At 36.8% G+C, this 23724-nt stretch overlaps 1 protein-coding gene across 4 annotated transcripts in view; it reads left to right on the top strand.

Annotated features, from left to right (window-relative positions):
• Positions 1-23724, top strand: part of KDM4C (lysine demethylase 4C) — a 249695-nt gene that overhangs the window by 92625 nt on the left and 133346 nt on the right. The window contains exon 9 of one of the 4 annotated variants that reach the window (XM_077171260.1): positions 5157-5481. The exons of the other annotated variants lie outside the window; for them this stretch is intronic. Coding sequence (XP_077027375.1) covers positions 5157-5273 — 117 coding nt within the window. The 3' untranslated portion in view covers positions 5274-5481. Of the gene's footprint in view, positions 1-5156; positions 5482-23724 lie in introns of those variants that run through there. 4 annotated transcript variants of the gene reach the window in all.

Raw genomic sequence — 23724 nt, 5'->3', positions numbered from 1 at the left:
ACAGATTTAGGCTGTTTAAATGCAGATTGTTTCAGAGTAGAGCAGCTCTGTAAAGAAAGGGATTGAGATTTTAGCAGTACTTTATTGAGATATCACTTGTCTGGCTTTTTTGCGATATGACCACAATTTGTATGTGATGGTGCAGTCTCCTTTTCTGCCACCCTAAGGTGGGAGTGCTCAAAGCTGTTCTCTTGTTCTCTTACAATGACTTGTGAAAGGCTGGGAGATGAAGTTAACACATACCTCTGGACCTTGACTTCAAGCTCATGTGTCCTGTCAAGAGGAGGATGATGCACACTTCATGGGTCTAAGCTTAGAAACATGCCAGGGAGTCTGATTTTGTTGAGGGGAACTGCATTGTGAAGGCATCCTGTCATAGCCACTGTGAAGATGATGAATAACCATGTGCCCATGTGTTGGGTTTCTTGTCTTTACTCCATCAGCACTCCCTATGCTGCTTTTTTGAATTCAAAGGTTGTAGAAGTCCTTTCTGGCACTCCAGATAACTTCAGTGTCTTTCCTGGAAGTCACAACTCCATGGAACATTCTTCTCAATTTCAGAGTTAGTTTTTAGTTCTCTTGAAAGGGGAAAGAATTACTTGCAGTACAGAATATTCATTATGTTAAAACTTTTGAAAATTGTTCTGTTGTTTCAGTATCTTTATATTAAGCATTGTATTGAATTCTTCAATATATTGGCATGGTATATAGGGAGAAAGTTTCTTTTTGATTTTTTTTTCATTCAGAGCTTCAGATATTAATTCTTTTCATTACTACAGACTTTTGCCCTTTGTTTATGGGTATTGTTATCACATTAGCCAGACATACAATGGTGTGACTTTGTTTGGAATTTCCATCTATATCCATAAACCCCATTGCCTGTATAGAAATTAGACTTGTATTAATTAATCTTAAAAACAACATTAGTTTTCTTTGAGGAGTGTGTTTACATCCTTTGTACTTCAGTACTACAAAGTATCATAGAAGTGATAACATCAGCATTACAAAATAAAACCTTATCTAGGCTTCTGGGTTTTGTTTGAGTTCTTCTGGTTACCAGTATAGGATACTTGTTTAAATTCAGATCTATTTCTACATACTACTAAATGGTATCCATCCAGTTTTGGATATGGTAGCACAGTGTAAGAGTCAAGCTGTAGGGTGAGTTATAGTTCTAGTGGATAATAAAGTGGTTTACTTTATATTGTCTGTGAATTTGATGCCACTGTTAGACAATCTTTTAATGGCTGCTGGGCAATTTCACTTTTGCCTTATTTAGGTGTTAACATTCTAAAATAAAGCTGTAACCTTTTAAGTGTTTTTAAGTATTCCTAAACAATGTACTTTCAATTACAAAAAGATGTGTTGAAGAAAAATAGTAAAGCAACTGCAATTTCACTTTATTATCTGAAATAAAATTCAGTGCCATGTGGCACTAATTAATGACTGAAATGTTAATATTCAAACAGAATGCATGACGTAGAGGTTTTTGTTTTACTGCTTTCTTGTATATAAATGGGATAGATATGGTAGGTTTTTTCCTTTTTTCCTCCCCCCCCCTCCCCCCCTTGTTTCCCCCCCCTTGTTTCCCCCCCTGCATTTGTTTATGTTGCTTTTATTGCATAAGGAATGTGTTTAAATATTTGAGGAAAGACAATCAGCAAGACCTTTAAAACTGGGTCCTGGCAGTTATGTGTTAGTGTTTTGGGATTGTCTTTTTTCAATGAGAGGATTATTTCCTGTGAAGTAGTGAGCAACATTCTTCCCTCTCCCCATCCCAAAATAAGACAAAAATCTAGTCTGTTTCTGTGAATCAGCTAATGTAATAAAATACTAAGGTGTTGTTTTCTTTATGTTGTCTTTTCAAAACATGAAAATGTTTTTGGCAATGTTGTTCATATAGAATTTGTAAAAATACATGGATCTTGGGGAAGCAGTCTTGGTTGATTTATCTGTCTGTATGAACACAGTCCAAGCTCAGACATAGCACTCCTTTCTTGAGTTTTTTTGCACTCAAAAGGAGCATCCAGGCATTCAGCACCTTCCTGAGTTGCTGAGACTTTAGCAGGATCAAGCTCTAATTGCATTTTAATGTTCTCTCTCTAGCAGTCTATTACATCACTGTTGGATGTTACAGCATTGTGATCTGAAAATCAAATAGTCATCTTTAAACTTACACAAGCTGCTTTATAAGCTACTAAAACTAAAGTACCTTGAAAGTAATTTAAACTAGTTATTGAAGCTGAACTCCATCTTGGAAGGTGTTTACATTAATATCATGGACTTGTTCACTGAAAACAGTAGTAAAACAGTATTTTAAGTTAAAATTACAAAATGTGAAGAATTTGGAAAAGTCTTGTCATTTACACCTAGAAGTTCTGATCTTTTTTGCCTCTAGTGAGTGAACATTGCAGCAGCTAAATTTCTGCCAAATCCCACAGACCTGAGTTCATAACTATATACATACTTTTTAATATGTGTATATATATATATAGTTATATATATAGTTATAGATATAGTTGTATATAATTATATATATATATATAGTTATATATAGAGTAAATATATATATAGAGTATATAACAAGGAATAGTTGATGCTTTAGCATTAGTGGTATGCTTAAGCTGCTAGACTGCTGGAGTCAATCCTGAGGATGACTCAGCTTTAAAGGATATAATATATAGGTGACACAGTAGAGTTTCTTAGGAGTTTGGAAAGATATTGTGGTGGTGTTTGAGGGTCTCCAGAGATGAGAAAAGATGAGAATCTTGACTCCATGTTTCAGAAGGCTGATTTATTATTTTATGATGTATTATATTAAAAGAAAATGATATATTAAAACTACACTAAAGAAAGAGAAAGGAGACATCAGAAGGCTAAAAAAGAATGAATAATAAAATCTTGTAACTGACCAGAGAGTCTGACACAGCTGGACTGGGATTGGTCATTAAGTAAAAACAATCCACATGAGACCAATCAAAGATGCACCTGTTGGTAAATCATCTCCAGACCACATTCCACAGCCATCAGATAGTAATTGTTTGCATTTCTTTTCTGAGGCTTCTCAGCTTCTCAGGAGAAATATCCTAGCAAAAGGATTTTCATAAAATATGTCAGTGACAAGATGTAACATCAAAAGCTGCAGAAAATATTTTTTGTTATCTCTAACTTCTTTTGAATTTCTTTTACTCTGAACATTCCTCTACACAAAATTATACCATCATAGAAACTACTCTCAATCTTTCTTTTCTTTCCTTGATTTTAAAAACTGTTTTAATTTAATTGTTTGCCTACCTCCTCAATTATCTCAATTTTAAAAGTGTAGCAGTTGGTAAAATCTGATGATGTAATACTATCTCCACATTCTTAAGACATATCAGTTATTAAAATTAAGGTAATGGATTATATCCAGAAATTCCCACTTTTCCCACTGTGTTTCATCCCACTTTTCCATGTTAGAATGAAGCCTGGGAGATTTTACCAGGCTGAAACTTTTTTTTACATAAAGGAATCCATGAGTGATTTGGAGCCACTGCAGTAGACTTGGGATCTTGTTTTTCACCTTCAGTTAGGCTGGTGTGGAAAGGAACCAGAGACTCTCAGTTTTGGAGGTTTCTATCAGTGAATAGCTCTCTGAAAGAAACTGTTGTAACAGTAAGAAAAGCAGCCTAAAGGGTGCAATATTTATTATTTGGCAACTGGCCTCCAGCTACAGACAAAAGAAAGGGAAATGCATAAGAAATAGTGATCACTTGAAGCCATTTCTGATTTCCTCTGAATCTTTCAAGCACAGAGTAGAATCTAGGCCAGTGCATTAGCACAAGTTTATATTTATCTGCAAAAAATGTCATGATTATATTACTATTTTCCCAAACAAATAGTTTATTGTCATACTATGCAAAGAATATACTTTCTGCATCTTACTGGACAAAATGTCAAATGATCTTGCACCAGCTTTATTCTATGAATACAGGAATTTATGGGAGATGTAAGTAAATTATGATAGAGACTAATTGCAATTGTTAGAAGACAAAGTAGTCTTCATTATAGGCAAAATATGCCTAAATACACATTTACAGAAAATAACTCTGCTACAAGAGAATTTTCTTTGCTTGCAAATAAAAATTAGGATATACCAGGTATTGCTTTACATTTATCACCTTACCTTATTGCAGTCCCATCACATGAAGGGATTGTGGGTTTTCTTGTGGCCACTGGACCATTGTTACCAAAAATATCATTCTCTTAGCTTTTCTGCTTGCCCTTTTGATTTCTGCTGTGGATTTAATTGATCTTCTTCCCACAGCTGGGTCATAAGGGGAGAGGGTGGGTTTCAGGCATTATTTTAAGAACTGCTTTTTTCTGACTGTGTGTAATTAAGAGTTACTCTGCCAGCTTCTACTACTGCTGGTGTGAATGGGCTATTGGTGTGAGAGCTGGTTTTGGATATTAGGAGTGTCTGCAGCAGATCCCCTACCTCAGTTGCCACAATACCTTCAACTGTTAAGAGTTTAGTAGTGAAGACAGTGTTGAGTCTTTGGCATTGGATGACAAGGTTATTTTTAACTGCCACAATTTCCTTGAGAAAAAGCAAGGATAGCTGAACAAAATTTTCTGAGACAAAGGAATGGGACTTCCTTAGTTTTCAAGCATTCACAAATCACGAGTTTCTCAGGAATCACAAAGGTCCTCTGTGATGGGGAATTTGGCTATTTCAATGCAGTATTTGCTACCAAATTGTCCTGTTGTGGTCAAAGAATGGTATTGTCATCAGAATGCATTTTTTTAAGTGAAGATAATATTCTAAACTGGGTAAAACTAATTGTACTTTTGACCCAGAAAGAAAATTTAAAATACAAGGGAAATACTTCTGGGTATAAACAAAACATAAGTATCTATGTGCTATTGCAAGCTTCAGCTCAAAGTAATGCTTCTTACTACAGCACTTGGTTTATCATGACAATACATAATTGAAAGTTTGACATTTTCTGACATTTTCTAAATGCACTGATTTTTAGCAGGTGTACACACCTGATAGTAAATGTGTTGAATTTGTTAAAGAGAATTCAGGGTTTATCACAAATTATTCTCTAGTTACCTGTATTGCTGATACTTGTTGAATAATGAAAATTTTCACCTTTCTCCTGAATTCCTAGCATGCTGCAATAACAACAGCATTATTATGGAAAACATGTAAGTGGACTATTTCACCTGAAGCTCATGAAGTCTCACTTGGAGAAATTCTTTCCCGTTTGGATAGAAGATGTCAGTAAATACTAATCTGAAAATGAGAGAGTAGTAGAACGCAGTAGTAGGTAGTAAGAATTACATGAACAATGAAATAATTTGGTTTGCTTGGTCTGAAAAAGGGGAAACTGGAGCATGATGTAACAAGCCTTTCATGGGGTTTTTTTAAAGGCAGTGTTATTTCTTTGTTCTCTGTGTTCAAGCAAAATAAAATACAAAAGAGGTTATACTTCAGTTCCCTGAAAGATTATTATGATACCTTTTAGGAAAACATTTTCTTACTGAAAGGCTATCGAATCACGAAACATCTAGTATTAGATATTTTAAAGAGCTTACGTAGTATGAAGAACAGCTCTCAGAAATATTCTTTGATGCAGAATAAACAGCAGCTGAGGTTCCCCAGCTGCAATATATTTACTGTTCCAGTGTGTAAGTCCTTTCTGTGTGACACCTGTATTCAAGCAAATTCAAGTAACAACCAACACATTCTATGTGTAATCTCATGGAGAGTAAATAGAACTGGATTTATTTTTCCTTCAGGAATTTCTTGCCAAGAGATTGAGAGCTATGTAGCCACAAAGTCTGTGGAATTTTAAAAACTTATGTGTCTATCTATCTATCTATCTATCTATCTATCTATCTATCTATCTATCTATCTAATCTCTTTATCTTTGCATGTACTCTCACTGGAAGTTCTACATGAGAAATCTGTGCTATTGATAGCAGGTAAAGATTTTTAGTATGCACATAAGTTCTGAGAAGTTATGATTTTGGAAAATTTGATGGTACACTAAATTGATGACAAAGTTTGTAACTATCTATTAATTTTCTATCAGCTGTCTCTAAGAGAAAATCCTCCTAATTTATAGGAGATTTATCACACTCTGGGTTTTCTACACTTTGTTTTAAGAATTGCAAATTTGTTTTTTGCTGAATTCATCTCATGTTTTCTTTTTTGGGTAGTAAATCTCAACAAGGTCTCCCAATAATTGCATATTAGAGTTTTCCTTTTTGTTAGAAAAACTTGCTAAAATTGCAAATTGCGATTATATTTTTTTTTCTTATCTTAACCAGCTTGGGTAAATTATCTCAGATAGGATAAAATTAAATGTTGCAAGCTCCCCATATATGTTAATTGCAAAGGTGAAAAAATTATGTACATTATGGGATTAAAAAAAAGGAACTTAAACTGAGTTAATCAGAGAAAAAATCACAACCACAGTTGTATCTGTTCCCATGTTAAGGAAGAAAAGTTGCAGAAAATATTTTTTTGCAAATTGGTGAAGAGCATCTAGATAGACTGGGTCAAACTCAGGCCTCATTTATATTGGAGTGTCAGGGAAAATAAGGTATATTGTGTGAAAAGGCAGAGGATACCTCATATATTGTAGTGCTAGAGTACAGTCTTCTTTTAGTAAACAGGATTAACTGCCATCTTTAAATTCTATGTACTTTTAAAAAGCCTTAAAACCTTTCCTTTGTTGAGTAGCTCAAGTTGTGGTTTTAGTCCTTTCTCTTCAACTCAGCAATTTTTGAGGAGAGAGTGCCTATCTGTTACAAATATATTAAAAACTCTCTTCCTACTCAAAAAAGTAAATTGGGAGTTTCAGCTTAATTTGGTGTCCTTCACTTCTCTGGTTATTTCTTAATTTTTGCTTATTAAGTAATATTGGATATGAGCAATAGAAATGATTATTTACCCTTAAAATTCTGTAATAAAAATATTGCAGAGTGGCTTAGTCTCTGCCTTTACCTTATTAATGGATTGATGCAATGATTGCCTTTCAATAATGAGAAGACTGTTTGCAATACTTACACAATCCATCTGTTGTCCTAAAATTTTAATTATATCCTTTGTCTGTAAATAGATTTGTATATTCATTAAACCATTAAAAAGATCACTTTGGCTTCTTATTTGCTTGAAAAAAAAGTGGAGTGTATTGCTCGTAAAGTTGAAGAGATAATCGAGATCTGGATTTTAAAAAAAAATGCCGTTTCTACAAATTCTCCTTTCCATCTCCAGTTTGACAATGGAAATAGTGTTCAAAGTGTACAGTGTTGGTTTTGATGATAATCAACACATGCAGTACTTGTTTACAGCAATTTAAATAGTGAGAAAATCCAGCATACTTAGATCTGGTTGAACCTTTTATTATTACTTGGACTAACTAATATGTTCTAATGTTGTTACAACTGAGATTGCCATCTTTTCTTCTGTACTTTGATTTTCTAGTTTGGCCCAATTTGTCCTCATATGGCAAAAAAATACCTAAGATTCTGCTTGTGAGAAAGCCTCAGATTTCTTGTTCTTCTCTCCCTTAAGTCTCTGTTTTAAATTTAATTTCTCAACACAGAAATTTACATTCCGTCTAAAGATTGCCATTCCATGACTGTTATGATTCTTTTTTGAAATGCCATGGAATACATATACCTAAAACTGTTCTGTTTTGATGTTATGAAAGATTTGAGAAAAATTAACTTGTTTGTCATCACAAACATTTTTTCAGCCAGATTGTCACAGAGACATATGGCTGAGTATCTTTATCTTTAAAGACACCTTTCAAAAAAAGGAATTGGTATTAGTGTAGAATCTGTACATTAAGATTTTTTTTTTTTGCACTAATATAAATATTCCTGTTTTGCTATACTATGTGTACTACCTCTGGTTTCCTCACTAAAGCCTTTTTTCAGGTGGTGTTTAGTGTTACTTTCTGGTTCCTAAGAATATGTCTTTGTGTGCTTTACAAAATGTTATTGGCTGTGTACTCAGCTTCTTTCTTCCTTACTCAGACTTTTATGATCTTTAAAACTGTTCAACACTTGCTGAGAATCCAACTTGGCTTTCACTGTTGTTGGAAGACCAAATAAATTGGTCTATGAAAATAACGTGTTGTAGTGCATTTTCTAACCCTGATTCTTGAAAGAGAGACTGGTGCACAGCAAATGCCAACATTGATTAAAAACTTTCTTTACTGTGTTTTAAGAAACCTACATATGTTCTTTTTTTTCTACGTAGTAGCTAGAAAATGGATTCCCATCTGTTTCTGTTTGTCATGGCCAAATGTACAAAAATCTGTTTGTACTGATGGTACTTGTTCATCCGGACTAACATGAGTGAAATGTTCTATTTATGAATTACAAGATATAAAATGATATCATTTCCCAGTGTTCAGGAAGGCTATTGCAAAGTTTGATTGGTAGGTGCTAAAAGGTTTATTCCATACTGCATTTTATTAGCTAAATTACTCTTATGCAGAAATTATTAGTCAGAATCACCAAGCGGGCCTGTTTCTTTGCTGTTCCGTCTTACAGCAGTGATGATTAGCATGAACAGTAGCTGCATGTTCCTGATACTCTTTAGCTCAAGGAGAGGAGGATAATGACTTTGGCACTTACTCTTTATTTATAATGCTTTGAAAACACATGTGTGAAAGCTGCCTGGCACATAGTTATTTAGGAGCATGACATGATACCTAATGCATTCAGGAGTTTTCTCATAGATATTACTATGAAACTATTTCTGCTCTTTATGGTACATTCAGCTTACTAGATTTTCTTTTTTTTTTTTTTAATTTATCTTACTATTTTGCCAGAAGCTCATTTCGTATTATCCCTTTGGAGTCATGTCTGTTTACTCTAAAATTTCCAGCCGGTGTTATCACTGGTTCAGCTGTACAGCTGGCAGGAGCAGTGAGAGCTGCAGCATATGCAAGGTGCTGAAAGCTCTTGGCAACTCTGCTTTTTTGCTTTTTCTAAATCTGCCATGGGCAAAGTTCATACAATGGAAATTTGCCTATGTTGTAGCTTACATCATTGTGGCTTCTGGGTGGGTACAGGCTGGTAGTAATAAGACTATGAAAATTCTTCTAATAAAATGTTGGTGCAAAACCAGCGTGGGTTTTCTGCATAGCTGTTGGGAGCCCAGTGATAATCCTTCAGTGGCCTATGTCATGGTTGCCAAGGAGGATTCGATACGGCTTCTTTCATAGCTTTCAGCAGTGCTCTTGTCAGCAGTGCTTAATTGGATAAGGAGATAGTTGAAGAGTCAAGTGAGGCAGCCTCAGAAAAAAGGTGTGAGCTGATTTCTGTTGAACAAGTTTTTTATTATGTTTAAGAAGAAGAATTCCTTTTTATAGCACTGCGTAAAGTGAGAAGCTGTAAAAGCCCTGTGCTTTACTTAATAAAAAGCCATCTTTTGGTAGAGGATAACTTGTAGAATTATGACAAATTGAATGATCATCAGAAAACTACTGATTTTATGGAAACAAAAAGCAAACAAACATTGATATTGTAACTTCTTACAATAGGATTGTAACTTCTTACATAGAATGCATAAGTGATTGTAATTGTGGAAAATTACAGTAGGGCCCCACTGACTGACTCTCAAGAACAACAAAAGGTAAAGTCCATTTAAGATTTAGATATTTTACAAGCTTAAAAGAAAGAATCTGAATGACCAAACAAGAGGTAACAAGGGGCCAAAGCATTTAATAATGGAACAATAATAATAATGTTAAAAAGAGATAGTGGAAATGACCAGATTTCCCAGCAATATTAATTTGACCATATAATAAGAGATTCAATTTGTGGATTAAAACTGAAATTATTCAGGATAAATCCTTCTGCCTTGAGTCAGCTGTCAGATTTTCCTACTTTTTTATCAATGAAGCACAGATTTCTGCCTGGAATGTTTTATCTGCATTAAGTGTAGTATCATAATAATATACATCACATAAATCAATGTAGTTTAGAAACAAACCCCCAGAAAACTACTTTGCCTTTTGCAGAATAAAATAGTAAACTGCCAGTTATAGTCTTGGAAATTTTTTCCAGTTTCTTGAGAGTTTTAGGATTGTGACTCTTACTAAGAATTTTAACACTGCCCCCCACACTTACAAATTTTTTCCCACAAATGAAATCAGTTCCTCATATTATTATTATTAGGTCTGAAGGAAAACAGTGCAGTGCATTTGTCCCTATATAGTTTATTTTCCTGTTCTCAACTCACCCCCCTGTCATGAGTTAGTGTTGGCTGAAGGATAAACGCCCACCCATGTGTTTGCTTGCTCACCATCTACTGTTAGGGACTCATCTTGTGGAAAAGTAATTTGTTGCCAATTAAAATACATTTGAGTAGTGAGAAACAAACTTTAAAACAGCACCCTTCTTCCTCCACCTCTGAGGCTGAACTTCACATTTCATTCCTGACCCTTTCCCCCTTTGCTTTCCTGAGGGTTATGGAGGAGAAAAGAGTGTATGCTCAGTGTATAGAAATTTCCTCTGTGCCAATTCTGCCTCCTCTCAATTTTCCTGCTTCTGCATGGGCTTTGCCCAAAAGTCACAGTTGTTTTAGGCTTCCAGCTGCTTTGGTATGAACTCTCCACAGAAGTACCTGCTCTGCCATGGAGACCTCTTCCCTTGTCCTCTGACCTTGGTGTTCCCTCGCCATTTCTCATTCTACTTTGTGTTCCCTCCTCCTCTTGCTACCTGCTAGCTTTTCCCTTTGTTAGGCATGTTTTTTCTGACTCTCCTTCACCTTGGCTGCAGGGCTCAGTAATGCCTCAGGGTTGGTCCATAGGGCTGGCTGGAATGGATTATTTCCAGCACTGGGCAACCTCAGGCATCTCTCCATGGAGGCTGTCCCTGCAGTTATCCCCTGCCAATACCATGGTGCCATAGGCACACAGTGATTTGTACTATTTAGACCATTTTCATTTTCTGCTTTTATTTTGCTTTTAGTCTTCAAGCAAAGGTTCATCATCCAGAATTGTTATTAAGAAATTATATTTTTATGATAATGATTTATTTAGTGGTATATATGTGTTGCTGTAGTGCTTTAAAATCCCTGCATCTGTGATTTGGACTTTTGCTTGTTATGCTGCTGCTGAGACTCAGATAAGCTTGAACCCTTGGAGAATTCACTGTTATTTGAATCATAGTGGTTTTGCTAATCCCCCTGCTATATTTCATTTTGGAATCTGTCTTTCCTTAAATGCCTGTCACATTTACATTTAAAAATGTGACATTACATCTATGCTACTTTTGGCTTTGGTTTTTATTATGCTGGGAATTCAAGATATGCCTTTCTGTTCTTAGGGACAAATGCAGTATAACACAATTCTCTGGATACAGAAGCTGATTGTTAAGGTACAGCATATTCTCTGGGAAATACAATGATGCTTTATGGACAGATTTTTCTGCAGTGAGGTTTGAGGTACAGAGGACATTAAATTGCATGAGTATTGGCTTGTACCACACGTCAAACTGCAAAACGGGAGTTAATCTTAGTCTGTGCTAGCACATGTGTACTTAAGTAGTAGTGAGTTTCTGTAATTTTAACATCCCTGGGATATGAATGTACTTGAGAAATAGCTGAAAATAATTGTCCTAACTGTGGATAGCTGTGGTGGTTTTTAACTGGTGTTCCTCTCATTTTTTTTTACTTCTTTTTAACCTGTGCTCGTTCATGGAGGTTAGTACAGGCATGTTAACATTGTACTGTCATTGTACGTTCTTTTCCTGTATAGTCACACCGACGTTCCTGGTTTATATTACAAAAAATCTGGTTAATGAAAATAATAAATGTTTTGATATTAATTGCAATCTTAGGCAACAGTTTTTGTAACAAGTTTATAAAATGATTGTAAAGCTCCTTCAGAGTTAGTGGTGAGGGAAAGAACAGTAGTATATATGTACTGTTTATTTCCCCCGTATGCTTTGCTTTGTAATTACTACTCTCTTTTTCAAGTCTGTTTAGTTTGACTTTCAAAAGCCCTATGCACTGAAAAAACCTCATGAATGCTATGCATAAAATTGTTGTTATTGAGGTCACTGTGCCATGAGAAAAATGTTAAAGCTATGTTTCTCTATATTTTGCTCCTAAATGTGGTTTAAGGGAGTCTTATATTTCCATGTCAGACATGTCTGACTGTAAACAACACATGCCCAGACAAAAGACCCAGTGCTTTTTTGAAAGATACCATTGTTATAATTGTTAGAGGGAAGTCTGATTTATTATAGTTGTTTATTCTTAAGAAACTTATTCAACAAACTTTGTGAATCTGAAGAAAAATAAGCACTATGTACAAAGATTGTAGTTGGATAAAAGGTCAGCTTTTTATTGTTTTCTACACATACAGTTCCTGGTGTTTGTTCTCATTTGCAGTTAAAACAAACTTGATGGTTCACCTGATGGCAACAAGCAGCTCTTGTGTCATTCCCAGAAGCTGAAGAACACATTCAAAACATTGTTCTTGGCATGCGTTAGCAGCTGTGGTTAAAATGGTTCAGTTCAGTCATGCTGATGATACAAGTCCTATGCTAGAATATGTCATGTGAGAACAGGCCTACAACCCTATCAGAAGTTCCACATAATGAGTCACTTTGTGGGATCTGTATACTATTAATGATAGTTCTTTTTCTTCAGACAGTCTGTTTTTTCTTAAAATATGTTAGTTTTTAAGTAGCAATGGTCTGCATTGCTCTAAGTAGTCATGAAGTTTAATGAGAAATAAGAAAGCTTAAATATATCAGGGATAACTACTTTATCAAAAGAAAGCCTGCTTATAGTTTATGACTGAAGTTTTAATTTGAGTCCAAAGTATTCGACTATATGACTACTAAAACTCTGAGCAATTTATGCTTACATTAAAATTGTACATAACCATGTAGGAGGAAAGGTTGCATGTCCTTATCCTCTAGTTTATTATAACTATAATCAATGCATGTTGTCCACTACATTTAAATGTTGAAATTTCCTGATGTTCAGAATTGATAGGTTTTAAATTAGTTGAGGGGAAACTGTCAGACCTGATACTCAGAAGGCAGGTGAAGTATTTTTACTAGGCCTGCTGAGTTTTCTTGGGATTTTTTTTGCTTTTTGTGATTTGACCCTTTATCAATATTATGGAAAAAGTATTTCCTGCTTCTTCCTTTGAGAATATGCTACTCTTTAAGCTTATGGATTTGTTAAACAATCATTCTTGCATTTTATATCATAATACAACCAGTCTCTTTTATTTTGTCTTCTTTTGCTGACTAATAGATTTTATAAAAGTTAATGCGTACCATAACTAAAGAGTTTCAAAATTCACCTTCTGTTATCACTGATGGAAAAAAATTACTGGCTTTTAAACCTTGTGGAAGTTACCATTTTCAGTATATGTCTGCTATGTAAATGAAGTTGTCAGCTGTTTTTTATGTTTCATAGGGTCAAAGAATAATTCAGGGCCTGGTTCCACTGAGGCCAGTCTGTCCTCATGGAGAAAAATTTTTCTTACTTCCCATCTCTACCCCCTTGTATTTGAATAAATGACCACTGTCTCTCACCCTTTTGTCATCCACCACTTTCACTCTGTTCTCTTGGTAATCTCTCAAGTAGCAGAGGGGTGCTGTTGGTTTCCCCCCTGAAACATTTTCCATGTTAAATGTGCTCATCTCACTCAGTTTTCTCTTGCTCTTTTCTCTGACAGCCTTGAACCTCTGCTGAACTCAAGATTCCTTATCTACATTTTTCTTAAAGAGAGGGAACTGGACAGTTATATAGATGTGATCTAAACAAAAGGTGCTAAAAAGAAATTAGTCTTCCAAAGTCAAGAAAGGGGGTGAGGGAGTACAGGGTGATTTTGTTGTTGTTTTTGTTTTGTTTTGTTTGTTTGTTTTTTTTGTTGTTAGATGTCTTAAACTGGGGGGCAGTAAAGCATGATGTATTTATATTGTAATTTCCCCAATCTGTGCTAATTAGCAAACTGTAAGAGTGTTCATTAAGAGTGTTGCCATGCATTACAAAATTAGATGAGTGGAGTATAGGATTTTTTTAATATATAGGAAATCAAACAAATATTTTATGTTGATAACCATACCTCTCTTTTTTTGCCAGTATTTTGTAGTGTATGGCTTGGAAGTAGGAATGGCCTTAGTTTATGCTGGAACTGAGGAGTGCAAAACATGCAGAGTAGTGTGGCACCATTTTATGGTCCACATGACTGTGCTGCTGCATATGTGATACTGTAATTCATTAGCAAGTGTGTTAAAGAAGTAGGATGAGGCTATTATTATGTGAAGTAACTGAATCTCCCAGTTGTCAGGATAAGAAACAATGCACACATTCTTAATTGAGAAAACATTCATTCCAAGCCTAGCTCATAATGATGTATTTTCATGCAATGGCTTGGAGACATTAATTCAGACAATTGAAATGATTAGAAAAATAGTACTGTCAGTAAAATGAGAATTATTTGCAGAAGAACAGGCAGATAAAGAGATTGAGACTGCGCACATGATCTTAGGCATCTGAACTAGACTTATGCAAAATAGATATCCATGGACAGTGTTTCATTGTTTAAACACTTTTTTTCATTCATTATTTGTTCCTTTAAGATTAAAACCTTCCATTTAAAAGAGCTATGAATTAAAAGCTGCATGAATTACTGATCACAGATCATGAAACAAGGGCCTGCAGACAGGCTGGCTAGTTATGGTTGAGCTCAGTTACGGGTTTAAGCTTTGCTTCCTCTTTTGACTGGCAGGCTGTGGGAATCATGAACTTTCAAGTTACTTCAGAGTAAGAGCTTTTTTAGCTGAAGCAGGGAAGATTGATATGGTTTCTTTTGCCTGTAATAGTTACAGATCTGCTACCTGTTTCTAATTTTACTCAAGTGCAAAACATATGCAACTTTTCCAAGTGTGGAGCAACTTATGTTTCCCAGAAATCTAAAAATTGTACTTGAACAAATACAATTTTTTGAGTAACAGGATGCAGACAAAGTCAGCTGTACGGGTAGGAAGCCTTGAGCACAAGTATTCCAGCTATGAATGAAAACTGGACCTACACAAGTGTGGAGTGGTGGTAATGGGACTGCCTTATTGGTATTTTTTTTGCTCTTTAGTATCATGGATATTTAAAAATTATTATTATATTGTGTCTGATGAAGAAATTAATTACCACTGTTTTAAAATGCTGAAACCATGGCAGGGAGGTGTCTCTTTACTAAATTGTCCTCTCTCAGTTATGCAAACCTGTCACCCCCTTGGTGTTTCTTCTCAAATGTGGAGGACAATGTTGCATTAGTCCTAAGTGATATTGTTTTGACAGGAGAGTGATGTGGCACAGCTTCTGGCAGAGGTATGCAAGCCAGCAGAGTGTCAATGCTTAAATTTAATTTGTTTGTTCAGTGATGTAAAAAGATGGACCTCTTGTGGCAGTTGGGACTTAATCTCTTAGAAATGACCGAGACCTAGGGTCTGTGCAGCTGATGGCTGTGTGAATACAGGATGTTATTCAATAAAAGAAACGGAGTTGTAGATATTATGAGTAACATTTTTTTTGCAGTAGCAGTGATACAATAGTGTCAATACCATTGTAGAAGACCACAGTAAAACTACCTGAAAGACTATGAAATTCTGAATATTTGTGTTCTAAAAAAGTTAATTCAAAAAGTTGTTGACAGGAAGGAGCCTTATATGAAAGCCAGTAGGAGGAAACACCCTTTTTTTGAAAAGGGCAGAGTTAGCACACAGAGAGACAACAAAGATACAAGAAGCTGGATTGAAAAGAAAGCGACAATTTTATTTATAAATGCATTTTAGCCTTCTGATTTTCTCCATATAGGCTGGATCCAGGACACCAACATGTACTTGAGTTGTGAGTAACCAAGTCCTGTATCTCTCTTGTAGACATGGTGGGTGTAGAAACATTATCCTTGCAAGTATGTTAATCCCAGTACAAAAATGAAAAAAACACTTAGGCAGTCTATGAATATATTTAAGCTAGCATCACAATTAATTTTTGTGCCTAGTGGAAGTGAACTTCCAGAGTGGGGTCTGTAAAAACATTTTAGAAACATGATAACAAAATTTTTATTTCTCTTCTTAATATTAGAGTAGGCAGCTGGCTAGGTCAAATGAGGAAGAAGACATAAGGAGGCCATACATGTAATTCTATGGATATTAATCAGAACTGAAAACCCATATAATAGGAATGAATTAGGCATATTTTTTCCTAGAGGTCAATGCTGAGTTCAAAAGCATAAGGCCAAGAAAGGACATATAATGAAAGTGTTTGCTTCTTGTGCAGTAGAAATAGACATTTCATTTCAAATGCTTTCATTTTGTGACTAGAACCATTTACTTGACATTGCAATTCTGTGTGTTAAGATTCCCATAAGTGTAGCATCAATAAAATTTCAACGCGGTTAAAACCTGTGCTAAAAAAACAGGAAAAATAGATAGCATTTTGTATTTGAAATATACTGCTTGGTATTTTTTTTTCCAATTTCCTCAATTTCTTTCCTGAAAGAAATAAACATTAGAAGGAAATGAACCCCACAATCCAGACCTCATTTGGTAGGTATGTTACTCAAAGAGCTTATTTGTGGGAATTCCTGTGGTAATTGCAGGCCTTTGTTGGATAATGTTTCATTTAACTTGATACTGTATGAAGAATGTGAATTTTTAGTAGGGTTTTTAGCTACTCTGCTTACTGCAGTTGACATTTTCCATAGGAATGTTGTCCTTGGAGAAGAAGACATAGCATGCAATAAATCCATCCCTGTGCCTTCATAGATGTCTGCAATAGTGAAGAAATTGAAAAGGGTAATTTTGTCTTTTTAGCATAAATGGTAGCAGGTATATTATTTGCTGAGTAAATGTTTCAGAGAAACATTTACTCAGCAGATAATCAGAGAAAAATGATTTCAGGAAGATGGGCATCTAGTTTTAGAAAGGTCAACTTTACCTACATTTTTGTCCTGTAGCACAAATACCTAACACACACTCATGATTAATTTGGATGAATGCAGTGTTCCTGACCCGGGCAGCAGTAATTGGTTTTGGTTTAACTTAATTTTTCTTCTGTTTATGATTCTCTTGAGCCCAGTTTTACTTTTTCCTTAAGGTACCTGTGTTCACAAAACTTTTGAATCTGCAAGGCATAGTGCATCCTTAGTTTCCACCCTCAGTCAATAGAAGCTGAAGAATCTTTGTATTTTCTCAGAAGATAGAGGCAACTTATCAATTAATTAAAATGCATCAATTCCCAGTCCTTCTATCTTCCCTGATAGAATTTCATGATGTACAAGTCTTGAGTTTAAATTGTTAGCTCTTTTCCAATAGGTTGGTTACAGTTGAAAAGAACATCAAGTGATGTCCCCATTTTGTGTCACGTCCTTCCCAGCGGCAGGTTTAGTGTTCACTGCATGTGTCTATTAAGCATTAATTCTCTAACTGTATTTAGTAAGAGAGAGCAATATGGTACGTACCAGTGCAAGAATCTTAATTCCTACAAAACATATGGCATAGAATTATCTACTTAAAGATGGAACAATCTGATAATAATTTGGTGGAGTGACATCTGCGCAATAAAATAAGATGCTGATCACACTGGAAAAGTAAATGCAGAAGTTGTATACAAAGTATTCTGACATCACCAGAAAGCCATTATCATTCCTCCATGGAATGTTAAAATTTAATGATCTAATTTGGTCTTATCACATGCAATATAAATAAAAAATAACCCTATTAAGTGTTCAGAGACCCTGCTGAACACAAAACTTCCAAATGGTATTTTCTAGGATTTGGACTTACATATGTTTAACAGGAAATAAGGGAATAATGTTAGGAGAAAAATAAAAATTCTGCAGTCATTTCCATCCTTTATTGAAAATGTTTGCATATGCAGTTCTATGCTTTCTATAGTTTTATTTCTTCTCCTGTAGGCCCTGCTATCAGGATATGTGACTTAACATCAGTCTTCACTTTTGTTGAAAAACCACAAGGACACAATTACAGCTTTTGCCTGAATGAAATGGCAGTGGTGATTCAATGAGGGCAATATAAAGTGTATTCATGTTAGAATGCCAGATCTGAACTTGGAGAGAAAGCTTCTGCAAATCAGAACATAGACTTGTATTTCCCAAATTTATGAAAGTCTGCAAGGACTTTCCCACACTGCTTTATTTTGTGCACAATTGCATATCAAGATGGCAGAGCTTCTGTTTTAGGCTTTGCAGTTGAGGATTTCCCTTCTTTCATCAATTTTTCAAAGTGGAGTGGAAATACCTGGAAATTTGGACACTGCATGGAAATTGAATGCAATTCTGTTTTTCAAGTTGCAATTCTTAATTAAAACTATTATAGAATGTAATTGTGTTGTTTTCTTTAATTGAACTGTTCTTGACTTTTTAGACATGCAGCAAGCAAGGAAAAGATCTAGTAAAATAATGGAAATGTGTAACAAATTCTGATTATTCTGCTTTAAGTACTACATTAAGGTAGTTCTCTGATAGAAATTTAATTATCTGGTTGCATAGAAAACTTTCTTAGTGCAAGTCTTTAAGAGCAGATTCAAGGGCATTATTTGGGTTTTGCAATACTGAATCAACATAAATTGTATCTAATTAATTAAATTAATTAATTTGATTTAATTAATGCAATTTAATTAATCAACATGATTGAATTTAGTCAACTGTCAATACTATTTCTTATTGATCCTTTTTACTCTTCTTTTAAATCTCATTTTCCCTTCTCAGTTTACTGTGACAAACAGCCAGGAAAAGTGGCTTTTGCATTTCTTAATGGAAAGGTATACCGCTGTTGACATTTTTTTTGTTTGTTTCGTTTTGTTTTGTTTTTTAATGTGGTGTTTGTTTAAACCAAAAATACAAGACACAATTAGGTAGCATGAGGTTGAATTATCTAAGATTGGTCTTCACTGCCTGCCAACCCATAGAATTGATACAAACTTGTTTAATGATAGATTTCAGGCTTGTTGCAAGGGAGCATAGAACATCTCATAGAAATATATGGAACAGGAGCTAGTACAGAATTGATGCAGAAATCTCTTCCACTCTTTAGGCATGTTCTTTGTGGCTAGTACACTTCTCACAGATTAAAAAGCGACTGGGATATCATATAGAACTGTTAGTTCAGTCTTACCAGTTCTGTCCCTGCCAAATCAAGCCTCCTGTAGAAGCTTCTTAAGGGGAAGGTATGTAATATAACATCATTTTGCATGAAATGCAAACAAGATATTTATGTGAAGTTAAAGACTTTAAATTTCAATAGCCCCTTTATTTATTTAAGGTGGGATAAAAGGATGTTGTAAATGAACTAAAAAATCAGTAAAAGTATGCATTTTGCAGTTTTTAAGTAAGAATCTCAGTAATGTGAAATCCAGGCATAATGTCTTGTGTCTATCTGAATAAAATATTCTTAAGGATCTGGAGCTTTGGAACACATTCTTTTTCTTTCTGGCAGCTTTTTTCACACCTTTTCAAAATCCTTAGTTAAAAACATTGATATTTAATATTCTAGGTAAGCTAGTTATGAAGAGGTAAATCTGATCACTTGACCTTTTAAAAAAATAAAACAGTTACTGTTAATGAACTATTTACCTCAGTTTTGAGGGCGGCGGGGGGGAGAACCTAACCCACAGGAAGCTAGCCAAATTTTTGGCTAGACTTTATGACTGGAGAAGTTCTTTATCTTCTTGCAGTGTTGTGGGAAAATATCTCCTATTAATTTGACAGGAAAATTGAATAAGCAGCACATCATACTGTCACTCTCATAAGCAGAATCCTGATCTTTTGTCAAAACATAAGGAACAACTGGCTGATGGCAATTCTGATTACTTTAGAAAGTAATTATTGAAAGAAGGCATATAGATCTCAAACGATCCTTTTATCTTTTACAGCAACCCAAAAGGAATAATGATAAAATGACACATATTCTTTGTTGTGTTCTGGTTAATAAAAAAGGAAAAGAGCTAAAACTAAGCATACTGTTCGGCAAGAGCAAAGTTGTCATAACTTTGTCATAAGTGTGATGCCTTTCGAATCTAAATTATACAGATCAGCATTTTTGGCAAATTCTCACTGCCTTTTAACTCTTTCTAGAGAAGTCTGTAACCCTTCTGTCTCCCTACCCACAAGAGGAAAGTGTTTTTAAAAAGTTTGCTAGCTAATTTAATTGTATGCTGATTTAAAAATACTAAAGCATAGTGAAAGAGGTTTTAGTAAAAGAACACTTGGCATGTCAAGAGTGATTCCTAACTATTTACTGATGAGGACAAAACTCTGAACTCATATGTTCCAACCTCCTAATGCCAAGGAGTTGTGATGGTTTCAATGTATATAAGCTGGTATAATGGTGCAGTCACCTAGCCAAGGAAATGATGATACTTCTGTGGTTTGCAGCCACACATATCCCTGGTCATACTGCCTTCCCAGATTTGGGGAATGGCTGGAGCATCTGCATGGATGTAGGAGTGTGGGAGAAAGACCGTGGATGTATGTGGTCATCTCTTCTTTTACATAGATTAACACAGGTTTTGGTTCTAAAATTATCTTTGTGTCCTGTGCTATAGGGTAATAATGCTCTGCAATACTGAACATCTTCTGTTCTGTATTTCCTATTCTGTACTTCTTTCCTGTCCTGTATTAGTCCTATCTAATGCAGATCAACATGAATCTCAGAATAAAATCAGAAGAAGTTTGATTTGTACTTTTTATTGTCAGTGCAGTGTTTGATGCTACAAGATACTTCTTGGATCAATAATTTCACCATCTAGCCTACCTCTGAATTGGCTAATGACAAGTCATTGCTTTTATTTCGAGTTTTACTGGTATTTGAAGATACTATCTACATCAGTAAAGACAAAGAGTAATGGTTTGAGACAATTCCTGTTATAGGCTGGTTTAATAAAATAAATTACACCAAAAAACATGGCAAGGAATTCTGGTACCCTAGTAAATGGTTTCTAGTTTCTTATGTACTGATGAGCCTGCATGCCCCCCATTGAGCTCCTTATAGCAGTTTTGTATGCATTCCTAGCTATTGTAACACTTGCTGATACTTAGTTTGCTCTGCCTCTCATTCTCTTTTATAGGCTGATGAATATATAAACAAGTTAAATTGATTTATCTGATATTGCTGCAGAATTAGTGTGTTTTGTTTTTACTGTTCTCTGAAAAACTTAAGTGCAGTAAAGCACAGTGAAGTAATGTTCATTTTCCCAATCTTAGGGCATGGTAAATTATCTGAATTAAGAGAAATGCTGGTCATCATCTTGTGTCAGGACCTTCATTTGTACTTTTAGCTTGCGGTCCGGGAACTGTAATTTGGCTTTATTCTGTGTTTCACTAGATTTTTCATCCATATTTTATTGAAGGTAATTAGTCATAACTTCATCGCAGCTGTTGTTACAAGTGTAAAGAGTCCAGTAGATGGTCTTGTCTTATTTTGTCACATTAATTCTGCACAACCTAGGGAAGTGGTAGAGGGAAGAAGATTACCTTCTGCTTCCATTTTCTTCAGGATACTGAAGGCCAAAGATGTATAGATGATGTATAGACAATGTATAGACAATTGCCCGTCCAAGTCCATTGTCACAGTGAAAAAGTTTAATCTTATGCTTAAATGGAATTTAATAAAATACGGTGCATTTCATTTGGTATGCATTGCCTCCTGTTCTGCCACTGGGCTCCTTCAAGAGGAGTCAAGCTCCCTCTTCTTTACTCACTGCATCTGGTGTTTACAAACAACGATGAGATCCCCATGTACCTTCTCCTCTCTGGGCTGAACCATTGCAGGTCTCTCATATTTTCCTCAAAGGGGACAGACTTCAGTTCGTTTAGCAGTTCATGGCCTTTCCCTGGCCTCTCTCCAGTAGCTCCTCATCTGTTCTGGGGAGGAAAGTCCAGAGCTGGGTACAGCACTCCACATGTAGCCAGGGGAGCAGTTGGGATCCCTCCCTGTCCTGCTGGCAGCACTCCCAGTCTCCCCCCAAGAGCCTCTTTGGCTACAGGGCACACCACCAGTGTCATTTGTATGTTCATGTCCCCAGGACCTCCAGACCCTTCCCTGCCAATGGAGATGGATCCCACAGGAATGCTGTGCAGAGGCCTCACTGGCAATGGGAACTCTGCCAGCAGGGCTGAGGACCCATGTGGGACATGGGATAAGAGTTTGTGGGGCTGCCCCAGCAAAAGGGGACTGTGTGGAGCTCGTAGAAATGTTCAAATATGGTGCTGGTGTATCTGGGGAGAGAACTGAAAGTGGGGGACTGGGATGGGCCCAGTAAGACTCAGAGATAGAGAGGGGTGGGGAACCCATGTGTTGGCCCCTGGCACAGATATGCTTTGCTTGCATGTCAGTCTGCTTCTTGGGTGGCTCCCAAAGTTCTGGGATGCTTGGAGTTTAGAGCTTTGCTCTGCAAAAAACACCAGGCCAAGGGGTGCAGGTCAACAGATGGTCCCCAGCAGTGTATCTTTTGTGAAGCCTGAAACCAGCTCTCTCCTGCATTTTAGCCACTTTGGGCCAGAGGAGTTGGGCTGCTGCTGTAGGGAAGGGTCAGAGGAAGGCTCAGAGGGCTGTGACAGGGGGATGACTGAATCTATTTAGGTGTGGAATCCATTTGGGTGTGGAATCCATTTGGGAGGGAGAGGGTTGTCAGGGTGCCCTGTGTCCATGGACCTGGCTTTGCTTCAGGTCAGGCATTCTGGCTGATGGCCACAGAGCTTGGGCAGCGATGCTGTGGTGCTTGGAGAGGGAAGGCTCCGGGAGTTCAAGTGAAAGAGGCTCTGTTGCAGCATTTATATAAAGAAGTTCTGGACATTGTCCCCTTTTGTTTTCCTACACTAACAAGGCACTGTTAGAAAGCATTGCCTGAAGTGGCTTCCTTTGGTTTTGAGGGAATCATGCTCTGAAAAACTTATGGAACTTTGTTCAGTGTCCAAAGCCAATGATTTTCCAGCACCAGCACTGATGGAAGCTGGGGTTCTTCTAGCTGGAGAACGCCAGCCAGGAACTGAGATCCATGCACCCACTTACCACCCTTTCCTTACTGGGGAGGAGTATTGGAAAAAGAAGGATAAACCTTTTGGGTTGAGATAAGAACACTTTAATAATTTAAAAAATAACAATACTATTATGACTAATAATAATAGTAATGAAAAAGAGAGACAGAGATGAAATAACACCTCCACCGAATTAGTGTATTCATATGCAGTGTACCAAGGGGTTGTGAGAGACGCGTGCTCCGGGAATCCTCTGGGTGTTCATTCCAAGCGCACGAGGGCCGTAAGCCGCGCCCCCAGCACGTGCGAGAGGATGGCAGGTCCAGCGGCGGGGCGGGCCGGGCGCTGCCCTGAGCCTATCGGGCAGAGGTGTCGGAGCTGCTTGGAGCTCTCCGTCCGGCCCCTGGCGGCCGCCCCCTTCTCCTGGCAGGGGGATGGCGGCGGGGCCGCGGGCGCAGCTGGTAGCGCCAGTGCGGGGACGGGCCGAGCGCGTTGTGCTCGGGCGCGGCGCTCTGGCGGCAGCCGGGCGGGCCGAGCACGTACTCCTGGTAGTCGTCGTCCGCCCTGACGGAGTGCAGGATGCGGGCGAAGCGCTGCCTGCAGAGCGGGCAGGCGGCGCGCACGGCAGCCCACTGCCGGATGCAGGCGAAGCAGAAGGTGTGCAGGCAGGTGTCCACGTGCGCCG

This window comes from Agelaius phoeniceus, chromosome Z (genome assembly GCF_051311805.1).
Source record: "Agelaius phoeniceus isolate bAgePho1 chromosome Z, bAgePho1.hap1, whole genome shotgun sequence".
Lineage (NCBI taxonomy): Eukaryota > Metazoa > Chordata > Aves > Passeriformes > Icteridae > Agelaius > Agelaius phoeniceus.
This window is presented reverse-complemented; position numbering and strand designations above follow the sequence as displayed.